This window comes from Carlito syrichta, unplaced genomic scaffold (assembly GCF_000164805.1).
Source record: "Carlito syrichta isolate Samal-C Ts95f unplaced genomic scaffold, Tarsius_syrichta-2.0.1 Scaffold303629, whole genome shotgun sequence".
NCBI lineage: Eukaryota > Metazoa > Chordata > Mammalia > Primates > Tarsiidae > Carlito > Carlito syrichta.
Window position 1 is genome coordinate 127,583 of NW_007247725.1, and position 10,754 is coordinate 138,336.

Below are 10,754 nucleotides of genomic sequence, written 5' to 3' on the forward strand. Positions count from 1 at the left end.
CTCCCCTCCCGACCCCAGTTGCCCAATGATAACCAGAAGTGACAACGGCCACAGGAGCCGCGCGCCCAGTTGTGCTTTTCACGTGCCTTCCTCAGAACAACCCTAAGAGAGACTATCGTTTGTTGTCCTGTGTTACGCGTACACTCCTAGATTACTGAGTACAGACTGTGCCCCAGGCCCTGTGTTTTAAACGCCTGACCTTCGCCATCGCATTCGTTTCTTCTCTTGGGTTTGCTGTTTTGCTTTGCTCTGTCGCCCCGGCTGGAGTGCAGCGGCGTGATCATAGCTCACTATAACCTCCAATTCCTGGGCTCCGCGATCCTCCCGCCTCGGCCTCCTAAACACTGAGATTATAGGCCTGAGTCACCATGCCCGGCCTGTCTTTATCCCTATTTTGCAGATAAAGAAACTGAAGCTGAGAGATGTATGCTCACTTTGGCCATAGTAAACAACTGGTACTAGGACCAATAGATGGCACCCAGGACTGTGTTCCTTGCTGACCCAACAGGGGGGAGGAAGCAGAGGCTGAAGGTGGGGCAGGGGCTCTAGGGGAAATGAAGATGAGGAGTGGGGCCCGGGATGGGGTGGCTCATGTGCTGATTATCATGTGGTGCAGGTTTAGGATCCACACAGACCTGGTTTCCTTTCCAGGCTGTGTTTTTTGGGGTTTTTTTGAGTCGGTGTCTGTGTCACCCAGGCTGGCCTGCCATGGCACATCCACGCCACCACAGCCTCGACATGGTGGGCTCAGGCAATCCTTCTGCATCAGCCTTCCAAGTAACTGGAACCACAGGTGTGTGTCACCACACCTGGCTCATTTTTCTTTTTGATTTACTGTAGAGATGGGGTTTCGCCAAGTTGCCCGTGCTGGTCTCAAACCCCTGGCTCAGGCAATCCTCTCATCTCCACCTCCCAAAGTGCTGGGATTACAGGCGTGAGCCACGGCACCTGGCTCCTTTCCAGGGTCTTTAAGGCACTGGGAGTACAGCCTCTGGACAATGGCTTCACCTCTCTGACCCCGATTTCTTCTTCATATATAAAATGGAGATAATATTCCCTATTAGACATGGTAATATGCTTAAAGGACTTAGATGTGGTGCGATAGCATATGTCCAACATTTACCCAAAGCCCAACCAAGTAAGCACTCTAAACATGTTTGACAGCATTTGTTAATATTATTATTGGCTGGGCACGGTGGCTCAAGCCTGTAATCCCGGCACTTTAGGAGGCTAAGGCGAGAGGATTGCCTGAGCTCACAGGTTCGAGACCAGCCTGGGCAACCTGATGAAACCTCATCTCTACAGTAAATCAAAAAAATAAGCGAGGTGTGGTAGCATGCGCCTATAGTTCCAGCTGCTTGAAAGGCTGAGGCAGAAGGATCACCTGAGCCCAGCAGGTTGAGGCTGTGGTGGCCGTGAACATGCCACCGCACTCCAGCCTGAGCAACAGAATGAGATTCTGACTCAAAAAAACAAACAACATATTATTATTTACATCCATCTCCATCAGCCTGCTTAGAGGACTCTCTTTACTCTGTAATCCTCCACCTCCTTCAGGGAGTCTTGCATCGACTTCCTTCCCATCGACTTCCTTCCCATCTCACCAGGTTGGAGGATTCCCTGGTGGATGTCAGGTGGGCCAGAGTTCCCTTGCTTCAGGGCTCCAGGGCTTCAGAGCTCGGGGCTCCGGGGCTCTGTGCCAAGAGTCCAGATGCTGGAGCTGGCACCAGCCCCACTCCTGGGGAGAACAGATGGCGTCTGCAAGTGCACTTGGCTCAGCCAGAGTTTCTGGCAGACAACAGAGTCAGGGAGACCCATGGGAGGGTAGATGAGAGGGAGAGGGGGCAGGATTGTTGTGCCCAGGAGGGATGCCCTGACTATCTCCTTAACCTCGCTCTGGTTGTTTCTTCATTACTATAGAACATAGGCTATATTTATTCTGTTTGCAGTTGGAATCCTCCCACATCAGTGTCTGCTCCACAAGGGCTGGGATTTGATCTCTTTTGTTCAAGGCTGTGCCTCGGGGCCTAAAACAGTGCCTGGCACAAAGCGTGTTTTCGTTACATGTTTGTGGAATGAAGGGATGAATCCGACCAGCCTCAGTTTTTCGCTGAATCACTGAGCTGTGTGTGTCCCCTCATCCTGCTAGGCCATCCTAGAGATTAATTCACTCCAGCTCTCTGCTCTCTGACCACCATCAGCAATCTCTATTGCTCTCTAGCCACCATCAGCTTTGCACAGTCTCCTCAACTCCATCCCTTTTAGGGAGTCAGGAAATGCCTAGGCCTCTTAGAGTTCGTGATGGACCTGGAATATTAAACATGAGATTCCAGCAAGTATTGTCAAATGGAGGCTCAAACCATTGACAGCAAGTTTGATGAGGAATGGGATGTTGATTCGGTCTCAGAGTATCTTCCCACAGATTAATTATTACACAGGGGGAAAAAGGAGTATCAGTGGACAAAACTGGCAGACAAAACATCACCTTAACAAGCTGACAGACATTAACATCACTAGTGGCTCATGTCTATAATACCAACATTTTGGGAGACCATGGTGGGAGGATTGCTTGAGTCCAGAAGTTCAAAACCAGCCTGGGCAACATAGTAAAACCTTGTCTCTACAAAAAATTTTTAAAATTAGTTGGGCATGGTGGTGTCCACCTGTAGTCAGGATATTGAGGCAGGAGGATTGCTTGAACTCAAGAGTTGGAGGCTTCAGTAAGCCAGGATCATGCCACTACACTCGCTGGCTAAGTCTGTAATCCCATGCTTTGGGAGGCTGAGGTGAGTGGATTGCCTGAGCCCACAGGTTCGAGACCTGCCCGGGCAAATTGGCAAGACCTCATCTCTACAATAAATAAAAAAATTAGCCAGGCGTGGTAGCGTGTGGGACAGAATGAGACCCCCAACTTCTTAAAAAAAAAAAAGTTACATCACCATTAATGGGACAAATCAACCTCATGTGTCTCCTGATATCATGCACTGAGAAAAACAAAATATCATCTCTGTGGTTTTCCTGAAGAAAATATATAACTTGAATCTAATAATTAGAGAACCCAGCCAGCTGGGCTCACTGGCTCAATCTGTAATCCCATGCTTTGGGAGGCTGAGGTGAGTGGATTGCCTGAGCCCACGGGTTTGAGACACGCCCGGGCAAATTGGCAAGACCTCATCTCTACAATAAATTAAAAAATTAGCCAGGCGTGGTAGCGCGTGCCTGTAGTTCCAGCTACTTGCAAAGCTGAGGCAGAAGGATCGCCGGAGCCCAGCAGGTCGAGGCTGTGAGTGTGCGTGCCACTGCCCTCCAGCCTGGGCAAGATAAAATCAAAAGCTAGTAGGGCTATTGTAGATGAAAAGAAACTTTAAAAAAAAATGACAAATAAAGACAACATGTGATCCTGGATGTGAGTAGGGCATAGTGACAATGTCCATTAGTGGGACTATGGAGCATAGGGTATATGTATTTTGTTCATTTGGAATCCACCCACATCAGTATCTGCTCCACAGGGGCTGGGATTTGATCTTTGTTGTTCAATTGGGGACATCTGGGGAAAACTGGGGAAAGCCAAATATCAACTATAGCTTAGAAGATGGCTTTGTAACAATGTTAAATTTGTACTGTGATAACTGTTAAATTGGTACTATGGTTATACAAAAGAATTATCTTTTTTGTTTGTTTGTTTTTTGTTTTTTGAGCTGGAGTCTCACTCCGTCACTCAGACTGGAGTGCAGTGGCCGCTCCCAGTCACCGCAGCCTCGACCTGCTGGGCTCCGGCGATCCTTCCGCCTCAGCCTTCCAAGTAACTGGAACTACAGGCGCGCACTACCACACCGGCTAATTTTTTTATTTATTGTAGAGATGAGGTCTCAACCAAGATGCCCAAGCAGCTCTCGAACCCGCGGGCTCAGGCAATCCATTCACCTCAGCCTCCCAAGGTGTGGGATTACAGGCTGAGCCACCGAGCCCGGTTCAAAAGAATTATCTTAATTGAATAATTTTACTATTAAAAATAACTAATTATGCCTACAATGTATATATATGTGTGTGTGTGCAGAAAAGCGGGTAAAAGATGAACAGGAATTTCACAAAAGAGTAAATCTGAGCCAGGCACAGTGGTTAATGCCTGTTGTCCCAGCGATGGGGGAGGCTGAGGTGAAAAGATCACTTGAGCCCAGGAGTTCCAGGCTGCAGTTCGCTATGATCACTGCACTCCAGACTGGGCGACAGGGAAGACCCTGTTTCAAAAAAATAAAAACAAAAACAAGGGAACAAAAACTATCAATAATAGCAAACATTTATAGTGTTTTCTATGTGCCAGGGACTGTCTTAAATTCATTACATATTTATATTAGTTATCCAATGCTGCATAACAAATAACCTCCAAAACTTAGTGGCATAAAACAACACGTATTTGTTACCTCCTATAGTTTCTGTAGGTCAGGAACCTGGCAACAGCTTAGCTGGCTGGTTCTGGCTCAGGGTCTTCCATGAAGTTTCACGAAACTTCCATGAAGTTAACCGGTCAGAGCTGCCATCATAGGAAGACTTGATTACTACTAGAAGATTTAGCCAGGCTCGGTGGTTCAGCCTGTAATCCCGCGCCTTTAGGAGGCTGAGGTGAGTGAATTACCTGAGCCCGCAGGATCGAGACCCGCCTGGGCAATTTGGTGAGACCTCATCTCTACAATAAATCAATAAAAAAATCAGCCAGGCATGGTAGCGCATGCCTGTAATTCCGGCTACTTGGAAGGCTGAGGCGGAAGGATCACCAGAGCCCAGCAGGTCGAGGCTGCGGTGGCCGGGAGCGACCACTGCACTCCAGTCTGGGCGACAGAGTAAGACTCCAACTCAAAAAAATAAAATAAAATAAAAATACTAGAAGATTTGCTTCCCAGATAAGTCACTCACATTGTTGATTGTTGCCAGAAGACCTCAGTTTTTCTCCATGTGTGTCTCTCCACTGGCTGCTTCAATGTCCTCACATTATGGCTGACTATCCTCCTAGTGAGCTGTCCAAGAGAGCCAGCAAGGAGACAGCCTGAAGTCCTTTTATGACCTTGTCAGGAAGTCACATAGCAGCACTTCAACCATATTCTGTTGGTTAGAAGCAAACTGCTAAATCTGGCCACATTCAAGGGGAGGGAAATTGGACTCCACCTAAAAGGAGGTTGCCCAAGAAGCTGTGGATATGTTTTAAAACAGCTTCATACATTAACTCTTTCAATTTGAAAATGTGAAATGTACCCATTTGAATTTAAAGCTATTGGAACTTTAGGTTATTCTGAGCCTTGAGAGGGATGTGGCTATGCAGCCTGAGTTACATAGCATGCAGTTACAATGTCTGCTTTCTCTCCTAAATGGTTAGGAATGACAGAGTGGTGTCAAAGATAAGACCCCAGTGGTGCCAGAGATAAGCTCCCCTCAGAACATAAGGTTAAAACATTCATATGATGCTTCCTCACGGAATGTTAAAGCAGTCTTACTTGGATGTGGCAAGCTACTGTAACTTATCAAATTGCTGTAACATTCCTACTGGCCTTGTATGGAAACTATTGCAACCCTGCTAACATTGTTTCTGCCTATATAAGTGAAACCCTAGCTTCCCCACTTTTGAACACTAAATCCATCCCTTTAACGTGGATGGCCAGTCTCAAGCTTTGTACTAAAATAAATGCTATACTTAATCATATTTTCTGAATCTTATCATTTAATACATTTTAATTTAATATAATCAAAGTATTATTTAATTTAAATATTTGTTTAAATGATCATTATTTTATTTATTTATTTATTTTGAGTTGGAGTCTCACTCTGTCGCCCAGACTGGAGTGCAGTGGCCGGGAGTGGCCACTGCAGCCTCGACCCACTGGGTTCCGGCGATCCTTCCGCCTCAGCCTTCTGAGTAACTGGAATTACAGGTATGCGCTACCACACCTGGCTCGCATTTTTTTTTTGTATTTATTGTAGAGATGAGGTCTCGCCAAGTTGCCCAGGTAGGTCTTGAACACGCGGGCTCAGGCGATTCACTCACCTCAGCCTCCCAAAGCGCGGGATTACAGGCTGAGCCACCGAGCCTAGCATTTAAATTATTAAATTAAGTTAATATTTTATTTTTTTGTATACACAGGAGCCTTCAGAATGAAGACCTCCACAATAATAATCTTACACAGTGGGTACTCATTTATCTTCATGTTACAGATAAAGAAACTGAGTCACAGAGAGGCCAACGGTCACACAGAAGGGGCAGAGCCAAGACTTGAATCCAGGCAGTTGACTTGTGACTCATTTTCTTAATCACTAATAGCAATCAATGGGGAAGAAACCAAATGAAGAAAAAAATATTAAAAAGGAGCTCTGCTGGGCTCGGTGGCTCAGCCTGCAACCCCGCGCCTTTGGGAGGCTGAGGTGAGTGGATTGCCTGAGCCCGCGGGTTCGAGACCCGCCTGGGCAGGCGAGACCTCATCTGTACAATACAATCAAAAAATTAACCGGGTGTGGTAGCACGCGCCTGTAATTCCGGCTACTCGGAAGGCTGAGGCGGAAGGATCGCCGGAGCCCAGCAGGTGGAGGCTGCGGTGGCCGGGAGCGGCCACTGCACTCCAGTCTGGGTGACAGAGTGAGACTCCAACTCAAAAAAGCAAACAAACAAACAAACAAAAAAAGGACCTCTGACAGGACTTCACTGGGAAATGATGTCTAAGATGACATTCAGGGACGTCTATATCTCTTCAGTACTGCGGGATGTGCATCCAGAAGAGGCAGAAGAGCAGAGAATTTAAGAACATAAGGTTGGGCCGAGCGCGGTGTTTCAAGCCTGTAATTCCAGCACTTAGGGAGCCCACGGTTCAAGAATGACCTGGGCAACTTGATGAGACTTCATCTCTACAATAAATCAAAAAATTAGATGAACTTGGTAGCTCATGCCTGTAGTACCAGCTACTTGGAAAGCTAAGGTTGAAGGATCGCCTGAGCCCAGCAGGTTGATGCTGGGGTGGCCGTGAGTGTGCCACAGCACTCCAGCCTGGGCAACGGAGTGGGACTCCAACTCAAAAAAAAAAAAAGGAGAGAAACATAAGGTTGGCCAGGCGTGACTCACGCCTATAATCCCAGCACATTGGGAGGCCGAGGTGAGAGGATTGCTTGAGCCCATGGGTTCGAGACCAGCCCGGGCAACTTGGCATGACCTCATCTCTACAATAAATCAGACACACTGATCATAGGCCTGTCTGACCCTGTCCAAACCTGTCCCTAAACCTTATGAGGTGTTTGTTTTTATCAGTTTTAGAGACAGGTCTCGCTCTGTTGTCCAGACTGAAGTGTAGAAGTGCAATCATAACTCACTGCAGTCTCAAACTCCTGGCCTCAAGGGATCCTGCCACCTCAGCCTCCTGAGTAGCTGGGATTACAGGTACATACCACTGTGCCCGTGTGTGTGTGTGTGTGTGTGTGTGTGTGTGTGTGTGTGTGTGTGTGTGTATTTTAGTAGAGAATTCTGTCTCATTTATTGCCCAGGCTGGTCTCAAACCGCAACTTCTGGGCTTCAGTGATCTTCCCTCTTGCCTCCGCCTTCCAAAGCACTGGAATTACAGGCCTTTGCCACCATGCTTGGCTAAACCTTATGTCCTTTTTTTTTTTTTTTTTTTTTTTTTGAGTTGGAGTCTCACTCTGTCGACAGCCCAGGCTGGAGTGCAGTGGCATACTCTCAGCCACCACACCCTAAACCTGCTGGGCTCAGGCGAACTTTCTGCCTCAACCTTCCAAGCAGCTGGAACTGCGGTGGCCGTGAGTGTGTCACTGCCTGGGCGACAGAGTGAGACTCCAACTCAAAGAAAAAGAAACCCAAGTAGATAGAAATACAGGTGCGCGCCACCATACAGCTATTTTTTTTTTTAATTGTAGAGATAAGATCTTACCAAGTTGCCCAGACTGGTCTCAAACCTGTGGGCTCAGGCAATCCTCTTGCCTTGGCCTCCCATAGTGCTGGGATTATAGGTATGACTCACCGCACCCGGCCTCTTCATCTTAAACAAAAAGCTGATGATATTACCTACCCTATGGAATGTCTGTGAAGATTCAAGGAGATAATGCATGTAAAATGTCTAGTTCATAGCCGGGCTCGGTGGCTCAGCCTATAATCCCGCGCCTTGGGAGGCTGAGGTGAGTGGATTGCCTGAGCCTCAGGTTCGAGACCCACCTGGGCAACTTGGTGAGACCTCATCTCTACAATAAATCAAAAAAATTAGCCGGGTGTGGTAGCGCACGCCTGTAGTTCCAGCTACTTGGAAGGCTGAGGCGGAAGGATCGCCGGAGCCCAGCAGGTCGAGGCTGCAGTGGCCGGGAGCGGCCACTGCACTCCAGTTTGGGCGACAAAGTGAGACTCCAACTCAAAAAAAAAAAAAAGAAATGTCTAGTTCATAAGGGATGGCACAAAGGAAGAACTCAATAATACTTGTATCTATTAGTGACATTATTCTGCTGAATTATTTTATACATATATTATCCTTTTGAAATGTTGCCCCCCCCCCCACCTATAATTTTGAGTCGGTAACTCTATCTTTTGCAGTCTTTGTGTTGCTATATAGTAGGGAATAAGTTCTTGCAGGATTCCTGGTATGGGCTGCAAGAACAAAGGACTAAGGTTCAACACGACTTAGAGGGCGGGAGAGGCACTGTTCAGGGATTCAGGCTGTGTGAGTAACTGAGTTACTGTCTCTGCACCCACTGCATGAATAACAACTGCAACCTAGTGCTCAACAGGGTCACAGGACACACTATTGGGTGAGCTGTCATTGGAAACAGGATTTTCTGCAGATAAAGGACCCTCAGTTCCTCATTTCTCAGCCGCACTCCCCTTGCTCAGAATCAAGCCTTATCAGTGCAGAAAGTGACAGTAGCTCTGAGGAGGAAGTGGGGCGTACCGGTTCTGGAGAAGCCTGGGAAAAGGGAAGGGAAACACACTCCCCAACCGAGGAGGAATTTTTTTTTCCAGTTACAAGGCAGGAGGATGCACACGACAGAATTCCTTCCCGTCCTGGTTTAAGTCTCTGATTTGTGATTCTGGACCGGAGAGAGTCTTCCCGGGGTTGGGCGAGCACGGAGCATCCAGGGATTTGCTTATTTTGTAAAGAGGGTATCTGAGGCTCAGGGCGGTGGCTCACACCTGTCATCCCAGCACCTTGGCAGGCGGAGGCTAGAGGAATGCCTGAGCCTAGGGGTTCGAGACCAGCCTGGACAACTTGGTGAGACGTCGACTCTACAATAAATCAAAACATTGGCCAGCGTGGTGGCGCACACCTGTAGTTTCAGCTACTTGGGAGGCTGAGACAGAAGGATCGCCTGAGCCCAGCAAGTCGAGGCTGCGGTGGCCATGTGTGCCGCTGCACTCTAGCCTGAGCGACAGAGTGAAACTCCGACCACACACACACAAAAAAAGGACATCTGGGATAAACAGTGGGTGCTCAAACTTCCTCAGCCACACTCAAGACGGCAGCTGCCCAGCTGTGCCCCAAATGGAGAAACCCTCGGCCTTGTCTGCAGAGACACGCAATATTCCCAAAATGGAGCGAAAGAGAAAATGTCCATCACATCTTCTCCCCGCCCCTAAGGGTAATTACAACCAATCACCGGCGAGCAGGGCGGGGAAAAGGCCAGGGGAGGAGTCTGTTGTTGCCCCAGCAACAGCCAGGGCACTCCCGGCGAGCGCCGCTGCGGAGGTATCGCTCCTCCGATTTCTCGCCGCCAGGAAGGTCCTAGGAGAGATGCAAGCCAGGCCTTGTAGGCACCCACGGAGAAGACTGGTCGAGCCCATGAATCCCCGCTGCCGCTTTCGCCACTCCTAACCGTTAAGCGCGCTGAGGTAGGAATAACGCATGCGCTGCGCCCAGGGGCGGGGCTAAGGCACCCTGAACTCAAGACGCATGCGTCTCATGGAGCTTGGGGGCTGAACTGACCCGGGAGGCGGAGCTCTGAGCTCGTGGGCGGAGCCATAGGCCCGTGGGGCGGGGCTTGCCGCGGGACTGCGCCAAAGGGGAAGGTTATCTTAGATCTGGCAGAGCTAGATGCTGGCTCCCCAGCCCAGGGCACCTTCTCTTTTCTCCAGGCGCTCCTGGGAAGGCAGTTAGGATCTGTGGTTAAGACTGCAGCCTCGGGGTTTTTTTTTGTTTTAGTCGGAGTCTTACTGTCGCCCAGGCTGGAGTGCAGCGGCAGGCTCACGGCCACCGCATCCTCGACCTGCTGGGCTCAGGCGATCCTTCCACCTCAGCCTTCCAAGTAGCTGGAACTACAGGCGCGCACCACCACGCTGGCCAATGTTTTGATTTGTTGTGGAGACGAGGTCTTGCCAAGTTGCCCGGGCTGGTCTCGAACCCCTGGGCTCAGGCAGTCCCTCTCGCCTCCACCTCCCAAAGTGCTGGGACCACAAGGCGTGAGCCACCGTTCCCGGCCAGCCTCCCGTTTGACGAAACTAGATTGAAATCCTAGTACTCTATTACTTAGTGGGCCTCAGTTTCCCCATCTGTGATCATATTTTTCTTCTCCCAGGGCCATGGCTGAGGTGCATGTGATTGGGCAGATCATGGGAGCCTCCGGTTTCTCTGAAAGTAGCCTCTTCTGCAAGTGGGGCATCCACACAGGTATCCTCCCACCCAGGCCTGGTTCATTTCCCTGCCAAGGTCCCTAGCCTAGGGGCCCTACATTCCTTCCCTGACCTCCTGACTCAGTCCTTGTCGTCTTTCTTTTTTTTTTTGAGTTGG

At 49.0% G+C, this 10,754-nt stretch overlaps 1 protein-coding gene across 1 annotated transcript in view; it reads left to right on the top strand.

Annotated features, from left to right (window-relative positions):
- Positions 1–9,698: 9,698 nt before the first annotated feature.
- B9D2 (B9 protein domain 2) overlaps positions 9,699–10,754 on the top strand; it is a 10,550-nt gene continuing 9,494 nt past the window's right edge. The window contains exons 1-2 of the mRNA XM_008058802.2: positions 9,699–9,859; positions 10,543–10,634. Of these exons, the coding sequence (XP_008056993.1) occupies positions 10,547–10,634 (88 nt within the window). The 5' untranslated portion in view covers positions 9,699–9,859; positions 10,543–10,546. The remainder of the gene's footprint in view (positions 9,860–10,542; positions 10,635–10,754) is intronic.